At 39.8% G+C, this 18,422-nt stretch overlaps 5 protein-coding genes across 5 annotated transcripts; all 5 read left to right on the top strand.

Moving 5' to 3' along the window:
• Positions 1-4,335: 4,335 nt before the first annotated feature.
• LOC137596274 (claudin-4-like) lies at positions 4,336-5,497 on the top strand. Its single transcript, XM_068316618.1, has one exon. It carries the CDS (start codon positions 4,421-4,423, stop codon positions 5,045-5,047), a length of 627 nt encoding a protein of 208 aa, XP_068172719.1. The 5' UTR covers positions 4,336-4,420; the 3' UTR covers positions 5,048-5,497.
• A 1,324-nt stretch (positions 5,498-6,821) lies between these two features.
• Positions 6,822-8,166, top strand: LOC137596272 (claudin-4-like). Its single transcript, XM_068316616.1, has one exon. It carries the CDS (start codon positions 6,852-6,854, stop codon positions 7,485-7,487), a length of 636 nt encoding a protein of 211 aa, XP_068172717.1. The 5' UTR covers positions 6,822-6,851; the 3' UTR covers positions 7,488-8,166.
• Positions 8,167-9,117: 951 nt separating this feature from the next.
• Positions 9,118-10,607, top strand: LOC137596271 (claudin-4-like). Its single transcript, XM_068316615.1, has one exon. It carries the CDS (start codon positions 9,506-9,508, stop codon positions 10,241-10,243), a length of 738 nt encoding a protein of 245 aa, XP_068172716.1. The 5' UTR covers positions 9,118-9,505; the 3' UTR covers positions 10,244-10,607.
• Positions 10,608-11,559: 952 nt separating this feature from the next.
• Positions 11,560-12,761, top strand: cldne (claudin e). The gene has a single exon (XM_068316617.1). The coding sequence runs from the start codon at positions 11,664-11,666 to the stop codon at positions 12,294-12,296; it is 633 nt and encodes a 210-aa protein (XP_068172718.1). The 5' UTR covers positions 11,560-11,663; the 3' UTR covers positions 12,297-12,761.
• A 3,110-nt stretch (positions 12,762-15,871) lies between these two features.
• Positions 15,872-16,525, top strand: LOC137596183 (claudin-4-like). The gene has a single exon (XM_068316495.1). The coding sequence runs from the start codon at positions 15,872-15,874 to the stop codon at positions 16,523-16,525; it is 654 nt and encodes a 217-aa protein (XP_068172596.1).
• The last annotated feature ends 1,897 nt before the right edge of the window (positions 16,526-18,422 follow it).

Below are 18,422 nucleotides of genomic sequence, written 5' to 3'. Positions count from 1 at the left end.
CACCACTACATTCTGTCTTCTCTACCTGTTGAGCTGTTGACTTCTTTGTATGATGTTCCCTCCCAGTTATAGTGGATTAGCATGTGTGCATGTCTGAACTCAGATGTTAAATAAATATTTGACCAGGTTTTTTTTTTCTTGTTTCCTTCATCATGTGTTTTTTCCATCTTATATGATCTGAGTTTAATTTATCTGTTTTATCGTGATTTGTTTGTTTTTCTTTGTTGAAGTTCAATTTATTTTTTCACTTTTATAACCCATGTTTAAAATGTGCTTATTAATTCATTGATGCTTAGGTGTTTGCTTCAAGCGGTGAAATTTTATACTTTTGATGTCATTCCAGGTTTTATTAATCCCCAAAATATAAATAATATTAACTTTACCACAAATTCAACAAATCTTGCAAGCTCTCATAATTCCCATTGATGAAACAGTGAAATACTTGTTTTTCCAGTCATAAAAAACCACATACATTTTGAAACATAACAACAGACGTGATAGGCTGATGCATCCTGTGAACCTGTTATGTTTGGTGAGTCATGATTGTGTCTCAGGTGTGCTCTGATTGTCAATCTTTATCCAGCAGCATCTATAAGTAAAAGCTTTTACTTTTCACCTTGTCAGCAGACCTGTTAAAAGGAGGTTTTCAGTAAGGACGCAAGAGAAGATGCATATACAAATCCTTATCTCCGAATAACAGGCATTCAGGATATTTAAATCCATGTATCCCACTATTTATTTAGTTAACAGAGTTGCTGCAGGTGCAGTCACCTGATAAGACCAAACCCTAGAATCATACATGTAGCTGCATGCAAAGCACCTGACTGATAGTTCACCTGTCGTTGGTGCTAGAGCAGGTCTGACCGGTTTCCAACAAGAGCTGCTGTCTACTGTAGATTAGTGGTTTATAACAGTGTTCTGTCCTTCACACTAAAAAGTTCATTCTTAACTCTACCCACATTTAATTTAAATCTTTGATTCACCTACTTTCTTATACTGTATTAATGTTATCAGGTTTTATTTACAGCCACTGTGAGTGACAGCTAAAAACAAAAAGTCAATTACGAAGTATTAGCACATAGAAACTAGTGGTATAACAGATGATGGAAACTCGTATCAAAGTATGTTACAACTGAATAAAATGATAAGGATACATAAGTTATTCTTGATATTTGTTCACAGCCAAAAAGGCACTCATCTCCGCTGCTGAAACAAATGCACACAAATGAGGAAGTGAAAATGTCCCCAGGCAAAAACACAAACCTCTGACACACCTAGTTTCACAACCAAATCAGCTATTATCATGACTGGAACAACAGTTTATGTTTGTGAATGTTATTGTTAATATTATTAGCACTTTAGCCCAGATTACATGTACGCTACATGATTTACATATATTTACCTGACACTCTCGATTTGATAGGAGACATGATCTGCAGCAATAGAGTTTGAGGCATGAAAAAGACAACAACTCAACAGCAAAACAAGCAAAGTCTGAGTCAAAGTCCCCTGAGATGAACAATAAAAACAAACATGTAACTACATGAACAAAAGAGACCAAAATAACTGTTTGTGTCAGGTGACACAGTGTCACTTCTGAACACACATGAGTCACAGGAGGGTTCATGTCGCTATTACCTGTGCTTGAGTTACCAACTGAAACTCTGACTGTTCCGGAACAATGACCTCAGATTTAGCTGTGGTATCATCCCTTGCACACACATATTTCCCACTGTGACACATGAAACAATTGTAGGTTTTTCATCAGGTGACAAAGCTAAGCAGTGGAACTAAAGACAATTATTTTTGAAGCACAGGTTATCACCACTTCTGTAGAGCTCCACGTGCTGTGCACCTTAAAGACCCAGTTTTTAGGACTAAAAATGTGATATATAGCACTCCTGGTGATGCCATCTAAAACTGTGCAACACTGCTCTTCTGTTACTTCAGAATTTGGCGTTCATACCTGCTGCACAATGATGTTTCTGACATTTTTTTAAAGGTGTTTTTAGTCACAACCGTAGGAAACTGTGAGGAGAGGGTAGTTCAGTTGGCAGCTATGTTGAAACATGCCTCTATTCCTCATTAAATCAGACACATTAGACTCTTCAAATATTACAGACAGGACTCATACAGTTCATGTAAACGTGTAATGTTTGGAACTCACTCACCAATCCCCCAGTATTAAACTAATTTAAACTAAATATGTGTTCATAAAATACTCAAACTCGTCCAGTACTGCAGGTTGATTTCTGCACGAGGACTCAGCCAGTTATACTGAAGGACTGCAAACTTGAGTAAGAGCCAGAACCAGCCGTTACTGCGGTGTCTGGGCCTGCCTCAAACTACCTGTTGACACTTGTCACTTCTGGTCCCTTTGGCATTTTCTCATGGCTGCAGCTGTCAAATTTTCACCTGTTGCTTTAAAAACTGCACCAGTCCTTCTTAATAAGCTGCTTAAATGAGCTTAATTGTACTCCCAAAAACATATATTTCATATAACCAGCTACATTTACCTCAACTTCACCATCAATGTGAATTTATTTAAGTATGAACATTTATTATTATAATATTTAACCTTCAGTGCTTTGTCAGGAGACTGAATTTGTGACACATTAGACTGAACGTGGCCTCTCTGAGGCCTTTCAGGATCTGTACATCAGGACTAATCTCACCCTGAAACCATCTCTCCTCTGATTCTTAATTGCTGAAATTCCTCCCTGCCTCCCTGTGCGTGGAACCTAATCTTCACAGACAGACCGACGTAGCTTTACTAGTCCTACCTTGGATAAAATAGAAGCATTATAGTCCTAAAGGCAGTGTTGGCTCTCAAACACTGCCTCTATTCATTTCTGGAACAATCTGATTCTCCCTGTACCTCTTTTTGCCCCTCTCACCATTCCCTCTTTCTGCAGTCTGTCAGCTGGAATCACTTGGCATATTGTTTAGCATTTCACCAACATCTCCCTCTTGCCTCGTTCGTGCTGATGTCAAATAATATTTATAAATCAAGTGGGACCCCTGGACTACAGATTGCACATCTTCTCCCAAATCAACATATAGGGGAAAGTTGCATCCCTTCAACCTTTAAGGACTTTACTGCAAGGTCAGATTCAATCTCTCTTTTTGACACCCAGAAATGTTCATTTAAAAATCATTTAAAAAAACAAGTCACTGTAATGAAAAATGCTGAGGTGTTTCTATTTGTTTTCTCTAGATTTAATTTCTAGTTCAGTGTCTTTTGCTGCACCGTTGATATTCTTAGGTATTCTGTTACACTTTTCAGCGTCTCAGCTTATTTAAATATATGTACCCATGTGAACTACAACGTGTGCTTAACTGCGACCACTGTACAGTTATGAAAGTAGGTACCTTGGCGCTGAGATTAATTAAACCCTTCAAGGTGTAAACATTTAGTCAGCCACATGCTGTGGTTTATCAGAGTAAATTTATTTATTATAAAAGTACAAGATAAATATGTTAATCATGTTGTTTAAAATATTATTACCGTACTTATCCACAAATGACGTCAATAATTTAGGCAATACATTGATGCAACAAAAAAAGGAATCATCGCCAAAGCAGGCAAACATAACTAAAACATAAATTTAATTGTGGACTGACAACTGAAACTTTTCACCATTTTCAGTGTGGACGTTTAAAAAGATGTGTGTCTGTTCTGTTTTTAATTACAAAGTGAAGAAAGACAAAAATGGTCAAAGGTTAAAACATAACATAATATTACATTTTTGTCCATCAGAAATTCTCAATGACTGACTTGCTTGTTTTTAGTATTTTTCATTGTTTTCTGGAATAATGCACATGACAGATACAACCACACAATGACTTGAACTGAATCTCTAATGACAACTACAAATGAAACTTTACTGTTTAACAGTCTCAAAAGTGTTCAATATAGGACATATGCTCACCCCTACTCGGACGAAAACAAATATGCAAAGCACCACCCTTTTCACAAAATGCTCTTTTATTTTAAAGTTTTAGGGGGAAAAAATCACCTTTTGCAGAATTTTCACCTGACAAAGCACAGTTGGATCCTGGTCACTTAGAATGTTACAGAAAACATAAAACGAAAAACGGATCATAATTTTTTGAAGTCGGTTTGACCAATCCCAGCATGTGAGTCATAATGCAGCTATTTCACCAGCAATGGTTTTTGACTGAGACAAAAACTGACATGATGACACATGCCCTCAGGCTGGGGGTGTGAGAGTAGGGGTAAATGTCACAGCCCGGTTTTATGTGTGTGTGTGTGTGTGTGTCAAGCCCCTCCCAGGTTAAATGTATAAAAGAACCATTCCAATCTTACCCAAATACATTCTCTTGGGGGATCTCTTCAAGTAAGACTTTACAGAGACACAACTTTTGGACATTTTCTTGGAAGACAGACGGAAGAGACATGGTGGCAGCTGGATTTCAGATGCTGGGCATTGCCCTGTGTGTTATTGGCTGGATAGGAACCATCATTGTCTGTGCCCTGCCTCAGTGGAAAGTGACAGCCTTCGTCGGTCAGAACATCGTCACCGCTCAAACCAGTTGGGAGGGCATCTGGATGAGTTGTGTGGTCCAGAGCACGGGCCAGATGCAATGCAAGGTCTATGATTCCTTGTTGGCCCTTTCACGGGACCTCCAGGCAGCCCGCGCCCTCATCATCATAGCCATCCTAGTTGGAGTTTTGGGTCTGCTCCTATCCATCGCAGGGGGCAAATGCACCAACTGTGTAGAGGATGAAACCGCCAAAGCCAAAATATGTGTGGCATCTGGTGTGCTTTTCATCATTGCTGGTGTTATGTGCCTCATCCCTGTGTGCTGGACGGCAAACACCATCATAAGAAACTTCTACAACCCCCTGACTGTGGGGTCTCAGAAGAAGGAGCTTGGAGCTGCACTCTTCATCGGCTGGGGGGCTTCAGCCCTCCTCATCCTGGGCGGTGGACTCCTCTGTGCAAACTGCCCTCCCAAGGACAACTACTCAACTGCCAAGTACGCTGCTTCACGTGCAACTGGAACCAAGGACTACGTCTGAGAAGAGAAAGATGAAGACTGACAAAGACTTTTTAATGATCCTTTAAGTTGGTTCATTTATCATGACATACAAGATTTCAATTTTTACAATGACTTTTTATGATTAACTTTTGGTTTAATAATTTCACACTTAATACTTCAGTTAAAATTTCCCACATCATTTAGTACAAGTTTCAGCCCTTCAGGAACTGTTCCTTCAGTGTTAACGTAAAGCAGTGCACCACACCCAAACAGATGTGGACTTAGAGGCGTGATCTGACAAAGAAGAAAAAAGATACAGATTGACACAGGAACAACATTTAACACGCTACTTTAATTGACTGTGTTTTAACTGCATTAACTTTTCCATGCTTTTGTGACCGTTTACATAGACTATCATTTCATCCAAGAATGTACAAGTGTTATGTGTTATGTCATATTTGAAACTGTAAATAAATTGTTTTGACCAACATTGAATTTTCCTGCTTGTTTGATCTAGTTTGTTTAATATACAGTAGCATGTTATTAAGTCAGATTCATTATTTTATAGAAAAGGCATGGGCACAGTTAGCCAACAATAATCATAATGATGATGATAATGGATGATAATAATAATAATATACTTTGTAAAAAAAACCATCTTAAAACAACCCTTGAAAAAAACTTTTCTTTTCGCTGTCATATATAAGATAAGTTTTATATTGACTTCCCAAAGTTTTTGTACTATCCTGATAAATTGTGGATGAAGGCCATTTTTCTTTCTCAAAAAAAATTCTTAATAATTGTCTCTACCTGTCCAACACTGCCCCTTGTGGTGAATAGATTAACACATTTTACAGTTTCCGCTACACCTAATCATGTGGAAGCACACATGTGGTTTTTCCACTTCAGCTTAGTATCAGAAATTTCAATCTCATTAGCATGCAACCAGGTTTTTCATAAATAGATAAGATTAATTGTGCATTCTGTTACGTTCGTTCAGATGTGACAATAAAATCTGAGTCATTTATCCAGATTTTCAATTCCACAGACTGGCTGTGGTGCATCTTTCTCACTCTTAATGTACAAAGTTCTTATTACATCCTGCTTCAAAGCGGTGACGTATTGTAATTGTCCGTGTTTGTGTGTTCGTCTCTCCGTTAGTCCACTAAATATCTTCACAACCGTTGCAGGTAGAAAGATGACAGAAAAAGCATATTACTCAGGCGGCAAAGGGGATGAAAATAATATGATGACCTTGACCTTGAGAAAACTAGATCAAGGTCAAATTTCACCTTTTGCACACTCAGAAACTGGATAAGATAAGAAAGTCGAGGGAGAAGGCCAGTGTGAGTAAGTAGGTCAGAGCACTGGCTTTGATCTTTGACCTGTGCAAGAAGGTCAGGGTAAAATTTTTACTTCGGGAGTCTGTGACTGCATTGGTTCTAGTTCATTTTGTGAAAAAAGTTGATCATGTTGATATGATTACTATCATATCGATGTCAACAAAAGTTCATGAAAGAGTGAATTTCTCAGTTTCTTAAAAATGTATACCACAGCCAAGCATTAAATCATTATTATAGATTGGAAAACTGATGGAAAAGAAAACCTGTTTTCTTTCATTTGTGTATTACCGTGAAGCTGAGCCTTCTGACAGGTCAGCACTACTAAAATGTCACTGGGTCTTGTTTGTGTGTGAATACCACCAAGCCAATCAGGGCTAAGGATTCTGGTTTCACATACCCTCATGTCCTTATGTCTCACACAACAATACATAAATACAAGCTTGAATCATTCCTCCCATCTCTCATTTTGGATTTTAATGCGCTTGGAACAAAGCTGGAGAAATGGTGTCTCAGGGGATTCAGATGCTCGGCATATCAATGGCGCTGATTGGCTGGCTCATGGTCATCGTAGTGTGTGCCTTGCCCATGTGGAAAGTCAGTGCTTTTGTTGGAGCCAACATCATCACAGCTCAGACCATCTGGCAGGGCATGTGGATGAACTGTGTGGTGCAGAGTACAGGTCAAATGCAGTGTAAGGTGTATGATTCTCTTCTGGCTCTGGCTCCAGACTTGCAGGCTGCTCGTGCCATGATAATCATTTCCATCCTGCTTGGAATCTGTGGAGTGATCTTGTCAATCGCTGGTGGGAAATGCACCAACTGCATCGAGACAGAGCGATCAAAGGCGAGGGCTTGTATCCTGGCTGGAGTTTTGTTCATCACCTCTGGGTTGCTCTGCCTCATTCCTGTCTCCTGGTCCGCCAACACCATCATCACCAACTTCTACAACCCGATTATAATCGAATCCCAGAGGTATGAGTTAGGAGCAGCGTTGTATATCGGCTGGGCGGCTGCTGCTCTGCTTCTGTTGGGAGGGGGACTGCTGTGTTGGAATTGCCCACCCAAACACGATCATCCCCACTATGTACCAAAATTCACACCCGTGAAATCAGTGTCAACATCAAGGGAGTATGTATAAGAAGATCAACGCTTCACTTCCAACATGGACTCTCAAGGTCACTGGAAAGGTGATAGAAAAAGATCACATTTTACCTGGCAATTTTACATGAGCTGAACATTCGCAAGTAGTTTAGTGCAAATGGTACTTTTCCTATTGAACAGAAAGCATTATAATGTACCAATAGGGTTCTGGGACTGTATAGAATAAATCACTGTCACACATAGATGGAAAAAACATATTATGAATGGAGTTCTTTGTTTTTCTGATATGTCAAATCAAAATGTCAATTTTTTTTTTTTTAAAAGTCTGCTGTTAAAAATCGGTGTACCTAAGAAACTTAACCACTTTCACATGAGCGCCTCGCTTCAAACTTCATAAACACCAGAAAATCCTTGGTTACGTTATGATTGTTTGATGAGTAATGAGAGTAAAAGGTTTTTTATTAGCTATTATCTATCTAATATATTTTCTGTTTCAATGCTTAGTTAAATCTTTGAAAAATATTTCTATATAATTATCTTTTATAATTTAATTCCAATGACTACACAACAACTAAATGCAGAAAACAAAACATCTTTACACATTGGAAGTTTTGTGTGTTACTTTAAAAGTAAATTTTGGATGATTTCATATGTAAGAAAACTATGGTGTTTTAATTGTTCTTGCCTGTTCTCACCTGCATTTGTTAATATCCAATAAAAAGTATTTACTGGATGATTGCTTGCTTAGTTTTGAACTCATATCCTGTATACCAGTGTAAAGAAAATGATTTTGAATCATATCTTGGAAATAATCACTGCTGTGTTGCATATTCCACGAAAAATAGGTGGAGGAGAAGTCATTGCCCTTATTTTAGATATAAAATACAACTGAATATGAGTTTAAATTTAACTGTTGTTTATTTACAGAGGAAACAATCCAATCTTGTTCCATGATGACAGACACAAACTAAATGCACAAGCTCACCTCCCAGTAGGAAACTAATAATACTGGATTACATTCATAGTTGGTTTTAATCTAAAACTATTAAGGCACTACTTCAGTCTGTTTCTTATGTTGAGTTTTAAAATATATGTGGGTGAAAATATCAGGAGTGAATTGCGAACTTTGTCCTCGCCAGCTTTCTCAGAGTTTTTCTTCACTAGGTCGTGTTGTAGTGATAGTCTTCAGTGCAGTGTGACACCACTGGGTAAGAAAAGTGGAGTGTCGACAGTTTGTTTAGCCGACAGTAGTATCTGTGATACTGTCGTGTCAGCTGATGGGACTGGTTCACACAGCGTATCATTCCAAACTGTGACGGACAGTGTCCTTATCATGACACGGGCCAAGGTTAATGTCTGCTGGTGTGAACTGCTTATGATCACTTGCCAAGTTATTAAACAGCATCCAGTCAGTGTGAGTAAAACAAGGAACTGATAGAGGCAAGCAATGTCACCCTTGTGTTTCTTATTTCTTTTAAATGGTCTGGTTGTATTATAGCTTGATAGCTGTTTGATTATTCAACTTGATCAAATCAGTCAGTGATGCAAGCCATGTAGCACAAAAACAACAGCGTAAAGGTTTTATATGTGTCAGTGCATTTCCCTGATACAAACATTTAATCTTTACTATAAGTACAAGAAGATCTGAGTCTCTATGTTGTGCTTACTCATCACTTGAGTTCAATCCAAGTCACTTCTCAGAATTCAAATGAGCACAACAAAGACACTGTTTGTGAGAAAAGGAAGTCTTTTGATCTGGTTTCAGGTCCTTTTTAAATGACGTAATGGTTGTAACTCCATATGATAACCTGAAACTTACTGAGGGGAAATCTGCATATGAAAAAGAAAGGAATTGCTCTGAAACGAGTGCCACTCCTCAAGCTCCAGCAAAAGAATCTTGTTTGACCAGAACAACTTATCTGACAATGGAACAGCCCTCCCCTTCCACATTTGCTGACAAACAGCAAGGGATAGAGAGCTGTGTCATTCCGAAAGACAGCCAGACCTGTGTGCTGAAACCCATTTCTCTCCTGCCGCAGACAGAGCCTCTTCACCATGGGGAGACTTGGCAAGGAAGTGGCAGGTCAGGTCATCAGCTTTATAGGCTTTGTTGGTGTGGCAGTAACCTGTGGAGTCCCCATGTGGAGAGTGACTACCTTTGTTGGGGCAAACATCGTTACAGGGCAGACGATTTGGGACGGTCTGTGGATGAACTGTGTGATGCAAAGTACTGGACAGATGCAGTGCAGTCTCAACGAGTCCGTCATGCGACTCACTAGTGATCTACAAGCTGCCCGGGCCCTGGTCATCATCTCCCTCATCTTCGCCTTCATCGGCTTCATTATCAGCTTCATCGGAGCTAAGTGCACCGGCTGCCTGAAGCAAGAGGCATCAAGGGCCAAAGTTGTGATCATAGCTGGATGCCTTATCATTATTTCAGCTATCCTGGTCCTCATCCCCGTCTGCTGGTCTGCAGCCGTCTCCATCACAGACTTCCAGAACCCCTTGACCATCGAGACTCAGAGGAGGGAAATTGGGGCCTCTATCTACATTGGCTGGGCCTCGTCTTTAATCCTTCTGATCGGTGGGATTATCCTTACTACATCCTGCCCACCTCAAAGACCCATGTATGGATACCCAGGCTACGCACCACCACCGGTGTATCAGTACGGCCCGGCAACATATGGACCTGTGTATGCTCCCCCATCCAGCCGACCGTACACAGGCACTGGATCATATGTGCCCAGCAAACCATATGCAGCACCAGGTTCTATCTCTAGACAGTACCTGTAAAAGACTGAAACAGACAGACAGAGGATCAACACTGAGATTTGTGCCAGTATGATTTCAGGAACCTGCTATGCCACTAAAAGATAAATTACATGCTGTGTCTCAATTTATAATCAAGGTTTAAACTTGATTTTATCACACAGTTCTGTGACATTTGACAATATGACGTGTTCCTGAAGTGTTTTATCTTTGTATTAATTTTGTGCCCTGAAATAGACATCTTAACACATTAGCAAGTCTTAATATGGGAAGAATAATATTTAACATGGCTAAAAATATTGTATTGCTCTTAACAGTAAATGGCTGTGAATATTTTATTTGCTTGTCATATGTAATATATTTTGTATATAGTAAATATTGTGTGATTTCTGTGAAAAAAGAATTTTAATAAAAAGTTATTAGCAAATTTTATGGAGTCATTATCACAACACATCATTAATATTTTATAGGCAACTATATGTTCAGGTCCTATATATTTAGTATAATATAAATACACGAGTATTTTGTATAAGTCAATATCAATGCCAAAAAAAATCAGTATATTTATTTCACTGTGTCATTTAACCAGGAAGTGTCATAAATTTCCTAGAATCACTGAAATACAGACATGATCAACCTTGATTGAATGAAACCAACAACAAAGGTTTGAAGAGATCCAATCAACTCTGAGTAGCACTGATGAGTGTGAGTAAATCAATCAGTAGAATATTGTCTAAACTACATCATGGTGATTAAGCAGAAGTAATGAATAAAAAAGAAAAGGTGAGCTATAAATGCAAGCTCGTTCTTCCTCAATTGACATCCGGTGATACTCCCAGCACACCTGAAAGTAGTGACTGGACCTGATCTTCCGGTCAAAGGTCTGTATTGTCGAGAGGGCATTGTTTCAGTGTGGTGTCTGATTACGGGCCTCACTTAGACTGAATACTGTACTGAAAGTGGTTCTGTACTTGCCTAGATTTTAAATCTTAGCAACACAAGACATTTAATTTTAAATGTTATAAACACTTTTTAAAAAATCTTCCCACTTATTACTTGACTAAACCAAATTATTTGTAAGATTTCTTATCAAAAAATGACCATGCTGCATAGACACACATTCATAGAGGCAATTTCTGCTAAAATTCTGCATTTATTTCTTGTATCTAACTTCTCACTTTCGTATTGTTCTGAACATCTCATCGAAACTGTTCACGATCTGCATAGAAATAATGCAAAGAATCTGGTTGGGCAAGTAAAGAGCATTGGTTTCAGGTCAAAGGGAAGTCTTCCTGACTCCACCTTCAACAGAGACATCCTTATAACTGAAAGAATGTGCAACCGTCTTAATTCAACTTCAAAAGCTGAGCTGAGCTGACCTGCTCCTGAAACTTTTATCTCTTCTGCTTCCGTTCAGTTTCGAGCGCCTCAAACAAACCTCATCATGGTGTCACAGGGACGACAGATGCTGGGCTTTGTCCTGGCCATCATTGGCAGTCTGGGAACCATAATTGTGTGTGCCCTGCCAATGTGGAGGGTCTCAGCCTTCATTGGAGCCAACATTGTGACAGCGCAGGTCATCTGGGAAGGCTTATGGATGAACTGCGTGATGCAGAGCACAGGCCAGATGCAGTGCAAGATCTATGATTCTTTGCTGGCTCTACCCCAGGACCTTCAGGCTGCCAGGGCTCTTGTGGTCATTGCCATCATTGTTGCCATCCTTGGGATCATTCTGGGTATAGCCGGAGGAAAATGCACCAACTTTGTGGAGGATAAAGCAGCCAAAGCGAAGGTGGCCATTGCATCTGGAATTGTCTTCATTTGTGCTGGTGTTCTGGTCCTCATCCCTGTCTGCTGGTCTGCCAACACCACTATCAGGGATTTCTACAACCCCATCACAACCACCGGCCAGAGGAGAGAGCTGGGGGCCGCACTTTACATCGGCTGGGGCACAGCTGCACTTCTCCTCCTTGGCGGTGCCCTACTCTGCAGCTCATGCCCACCCAAAGACAGCCCTGAATATCCAGTCAAGTATTCCGGTGCGAGGTCAGTTGCTACCAGCAGAGCCTACGTGTGAGCATCTCCTACCCCAGAAAAAGACCATGAATGAGTTGAATTTTCTTCAGCAACTCCATGTCACCCTGAGCTCCTCCTAACACCACAGGCTGCGTCTCACTTTAATTAAATGTGGTAAACAGTGAACTTGACATTTTTTTCTGTTCAATTCAAATTTCTTTGGTGGAGGCAAATGTTTCTGGAGAAATAAGAAAGACAGTAGAAAGATGTGGTATGAAGCTACAGTGATGGGAAAACATCATTTAAAAGCCTCATGACTGGACTGAGATACTTTATAACGTTTTTATCAAGCCAAACTTTCCTCGAAATGTCTGGTATGCTAGGAAATTTGTACAGTCTTATTAACACATTGTGAAATTGTAAAAAAAAACAAAAACAGAAAAACTAAAGCTTTACAACTTTGTTTGATAGTTAATTGATTGACTTGCTTTTGTTAATGGAATTCAATTGTATTTAATAAAACCATTTCGTAAATGTGTTGTAAATGTCTTTTATTTCACGTTTCACGTGGATTTGTCTTTTTTACAGTGAATATTTTATGGTTTAAAACTTCAAAGTTCACTAAATATAAAGAGTAGGAAACCAACATATCAATTACTTATTGTCAAACACAATCAGCCGTCTTCTTGAACACTTCCTGCAGATGTAAAACCAGTTATACCAGATTTACAGAGTTGAGAGCCAGTAAAACTCTGTCTTAGTACTTTCTACCGCGAGCTGGTTTCCTCCACCCTTGGGGCTGGGCAGATCAATGGTCTCCCATGTTTATCTGTCTATGGGTTTGTGTGCAGCTTGTCACAGATTTTGACTGCATTTTAAGGATCAATGACCAAGGAAGAGATGAAAGATTACACCCTGAAACACCGAGATAAAAAAAATGTTAACAAATCTCCTTTAACTGCTCGATTTGGGGCAATAGGGGCAAAAATCCTCAATGTATAAAAATGGCTACATGTGGATGTGAGCAACATTTTTAGCAATTTTGAGCAAAGAATGAGATAGATAATTGTTTTTTAAATTAGTTTTTAAATTAGTGATGACAAAATTTTAATAGCACATGTACCAAAACTGGATCTCTTTCTAAGCCTATCCTGACAAGCAGTACACCAATTAACTGGAGTGGTTGCTATCGAATGGTTGCTATCAAAGAAAAACCCAGAGCCCTTTACTGCAGCCATCCCCAAGCTTTTTGGCGCCTTGTCCGTTTTCATCTAAGACAATGTTTTCAAAGATCGGACTTCAATCGTTCATATTACGAAGACAGTTGTAGTCTTATAATAAATCATCCACAGTGGTCTTATGCCAAATGCAGACATCTACATTCTACATTTTAGAACAAAAATCCTTTCTAATAAGAAATAAATTTAGTAAAAAACTCGATTCAAGTGACTGCGCTGATATACAGATACGTACAACCAGTGCATGCAACGTAGGAGAAATACTGACTATTCTTTTTTGAAAGGGTAAACAAGTCAGCAGTTAGTCATTTTCTAACCCGCTTAATCCGCTAACGCAGGTCGCGGGGGAGCCGGCGCCTATCCTGGCAGTCTCAGGGCGTGAGGTGGGGGACACTCCGGGTACGACGCCAGTGTACCGGGGAGCCAAATAGAGACAAACAATCATTCACACACACACTCACTCCTACGGTAAATTTGGGACCGGCTTATCAACCTGAACCACATGCTTTTGGAGGTGGGAGGAAGCTGGAGAACCCGGAGAGAACCCACGCAGACACGGGGAGAGCATGCGAACGCCGCACAGAGCGGGACTCGAACCCGGGTCTGCCGTGTTGTGACCCGGGTTCGAGTCCCGCTCTGTACACAAGTCAATCAACTAAAAATAATTATAAAAATTACTGTTCAATTAGAAGTTCAGGGCAAATGTAGCAACGAGCGGCATCAATTCTTCACCAACAGTAAAAGGTTTCAACGCCTTAGCAATACGATGAGCCACCAGGTATGACGTTCTGTGCGCTCACATTTGTTGATGTGGTGGTCAGCAGTAACTTCATTTGCCTTTGTGTTCATGTTTTTTTCTTTCAAGAAGCTTTACAGTTTTTTTCTTTTAAGGCTTTGGTGCTTTGATCTCCAGGGGCTGAAGCAGCTTTGAAGGCTTCATTGATTCATTTGCTAGCTTGTCACCACACATTACACAGAGCGGACTCGGCGCATGAGACTCACCTGTTGGGATAAACCTGTAGTGTAAGTAGGACTCCCAATGTTGTCTTTTAAATGCAGATTTTGTATTTGTGGAAGTCGTTGGCTCTTCTGTCTCCTCATTGGGCCTTTCCCCTTTTCCAAATAATCTCCCCAATGATTTTTGCTTGTGAGCTTAATTTTGGGGTAATGAATGGTAACATATCACGTGACCGAAACCTGTCAACAGGCACAGATGCATGCATTTGTATGTGTCATTCCGCACAGAAGTCACTTTTCAAGATAAAACATCTTTAGACTGACAATAATTTAAAAAAAAGAACAAATTTAAACATTCTGTGCATCCTAATGGCCTGCGGCCAACGGTTGGGGACTGCCACCGGGTTATGACATGTTGAAGTCAGGTGACTCAAGAGACATTCGTTTACTTTTGTTTCATGTTAACCGTAGAATTGGGTTTCTTTTATGAAGATGACTGTTCCCTGATCTTTAACCATATTGTTGCTGTAACAATAATAAAATCCAACGCAGTAGAAATTTTTACCAAAGCTGTTGACATATTTTACTATTTAAAAAAAAAACATATCTCCTTTTCTATCATATGGAGAAAAATCACAATGGTGATTCAGGGGTGTCATGTCATTAAAATGCTTCTGTTGAGTATGTCAGTTCATGATGAAAACATATTCTGTCCTTGAGTTTTACGGGTGCAACACTCCCTGTTGTGTTGCTATTCCTGACATAGTTTCACATTCCTGATTGCTCTCTGCCAACAGAGAGAATCTACCTGAACCTGTTACTGATGCTGCTAAACACACTGACGTCATACTACACAAATGCAAACAAATGCATCACTGTCTGAATCTGATCTACCTCTGCATGCGATGATAGAATTACTGGCTCCAGACAAGAGCCAAGCAAACCTGAACATGACTTTTACTTTTGCTGTATATAATCAATATTTTATATACAGCAAAATGTATATTTTAAACTTTTAAAAGCTCTTACATATTACGCTTATTCAAAAGCACGTCCTGCACATTTACAGGATCAGATGTGATAATTTGATGTGGTTTATATAGTTTAGAGACAATCAGAGACTTCAGTGTAAAAGAAACCCAGTTATTATACAAACAATTTGCCACGTATACCGTTTTTCTTCCTGTGACTATGAACAGGACTTCATGTAACACAATCTCCATCTCCAGAGATGAACGCAAAGAAAAGACAACCTTTATTGTGTTTGTACACAAAGAATCCTACAAAGCTGGTATTATTTGGTGGGGCTGCTAATGTCTCCATAATACTGTAACTATCACACCTTTCATTCTTCACGCTCATTCTGCTTCAGATGCCGACGTGAATACATCTCATCAGCTCTCAGTATTCTCTCAGAGACAGAGAGAGGAGAGAGAAGGCGATGGCTTTCATGGGAATGCAGATGGCGGGCAGCGTTCTGGCCCTTTTCGGTTGGATAGGCGTGCTCATTGCCTGCGGTGCACCCATGTGGAAGGTCAGTGCCTTCATCGGCAGCAATATAGTGACATCCCAGACCTTGTGGGAGGGCATCTGGATGACCTGCATGGTCCAGAGTACAGGTCAGATGCAGTGCAAAGTGTATGACTCCATGCTGGCTCTGAGCTCTGACCTTCAGGGAGCACGAGCCATGATGTTGGTTTCCATCATAACAGGCATTGCAGGACTCATCATAGCTTTTGTTGGCGGGAAGTGTACCAACTTCATTTTGGAGAAGAGGACCAAAGCGAAGGTGACCTTGGCTGCGGGTGTGATACTGATCATCAGTGGAGTCCTCTGCTTTATCCCGGTTTCCTGGACTGCCAGTATGATCGTAAGGGACTTCTATAATCCTCTAGTAGTAAATGGTCAGAAAAGAGAGCTTGGAGCCTCTCTTTACATCGGCTGGGGGGCTGCAGCACTGCTGATCTTGGGAGGAGGGCTTCTGTGCGCAAACTGTTCCTCCAAAGGCAATGAAACCCCCTCTGTGAAATACCTGCTAAATAACCCTGGAGGAATTAACTCAGTACGATCATCGACAACCAAGACATACATTTGAGATTTTTAATGGGATTAAGTAAACTTCTGATGACTTTGTGACTGTTTTGAAGGAAAACAATTACATGAAGGAAGGATGAAAGAATTTTGCACTTTTACCTCAATGGAAAAGTAACATTTTTGGTGTTTTGGTTATTGTTGTTGGTCATAAAATTAACATGTACATGGGAAGCAAGTTAAGTTATAAACCACAATTACATGCTGGAAAAATGGCCAATTTCAGCTGAAAAAATGTCACTTAAAATGTTTTTATTCCTTGTTGTTTGTGTTGTGCACAATAAATTGTTTTATACCTGATCTGATCTCATAATTATCTACATACATTTCAAAACTTTAATTGACTGTGTGATGAATTAAACAAACAACAGGAGAGCCTGTTTGTCTGGTACTTACCACAGAAACATCAGGATCTTTCAGACATTAATGTCAGCTTCTGTTTCATGAACGCCCAGGGAGGAAGTAGATTACAGTAATGAAAAAAGGGGGTTATCGAAAGTTGATTCAAAGGTTTGCCAAATGTTTACATCATTTCCATCTAAAAATCTAAAATATTTGGTTTTGAAGTCATTTTGTCTGTTCACTGTCTCAAGAGGCCTTGTAGGAGTGTTGTGTTTTCTCTTGTTATCAGACTGGGAGAGGAGGAAGAGTCAAATTGCTTGGACTCTGAAAACTTTCAAAGGGTCAAACAAACTAATTTCTCTGCTCTGTTTTTTCTTTCTCAGCAAGGGTCGATCTTGGTTTAGACTTCTGGGGTGGTTCAGCCCCCAGACGTTGGACCGATGTCGGTGCATGCAGAATTTTTTTGTTGCCATGGCTGCACAAAGTGGCCTGAAAATGTGCATTGTAAAAATTGTGCTGACAACGTTTTGGCACATGACACTTTACACACTTCACCATTTCATCCATCATCACAGATCTGATTACACAGACGAGGCAAACACCACAAACCAATGGAGGGAAATGAACTTAGTGACTTCATATAACCAGGTTACAAGTTGACACAGACAAAACAACACAATATAGCATAAATAAATATAGACACATTTAAACTTTTGACCCTGTCTTTAGATCAATCCTGTTTAATGCCGTTTATATTTCCAAATTATATTCTATTGTTATTTATGTTCTGTCTATTTACCTCTATTTCTTATTTAAGTTCTCGTGCTTCAACTGACTGACGTTCTGTTTTTTTTTCTTTTGAGGCTACTTAAGTTTATATCTACTCTCTCTTTTAGTTTGAAGGACTGAGGCAATCATCAAAGATATTGCAGTAATAACCCGTTAGATTACCAATTGTTCACAATCAGATTTGTATAGAATCCCCAACTGAAGGCAATGTGGAATGTGGAAAAATCCATAAATGAAAATTATCAGGAATTTTGTTAAATCTTCTCTGGGTAAAGATTGTTCCACTGCTCATTGCAGTGGAACAATGAGCAGTTCTGCCTTCCCTAAAAAGACCAGGGGCGGCAGTGACTCAGTGGTACAGCAGTAGAGCCTGTCGTCCAATTTTCCAAGATCAGTGGTTCGAGTCCCGGTCCCGCCAAAAAACACCCGGAGTGTGAGCTGACAGTGGGAGGTGTCAGCTCACCTCTGGAGTGGGGCTGCCCGCCACTCTACCCCCCATTGCCTGCTTACAGGCCACAGTATTGTTTGTGGTTGTGTTTATTACAAGGGGCTGTACACACTAATATGCATGTGTGTGATTGATTGACTAACTTATTAGAGTGTGCATTCTTAATTTCCCTTTGTGGATTATTACAGTATGTAAAATTAAACAAAAAAAAAAAAATTACTATTAATCTTTATGTAGGACAGGACTGCTACCTAGTGGTCATTTGCCTCTATGGTCGGAAATATTAAGGGAATGATGTCACTCAAAGGAAACAGCACCAGTT

The sequence above is a fragment of the Antennarius striatus genome, chromosome 6, assembly GCF_040054535.1.
Source record: "Antennarius striatus isolate MH-2024 chromosome 6, ASM4005453v1, whole genome shotgun sequence".
Lineage (NCBI taxonomy): Eukaryota > Metazoa > Chordata > Actinopteri > Lophiiformes > Antennariidae > Antennarius > Antennarius striatus.
The sequence above is the reverse complement of the archived record's forward strand: the minus strand, read 5'-3'. Positions and strand labels throughout refer to the sequence as shown.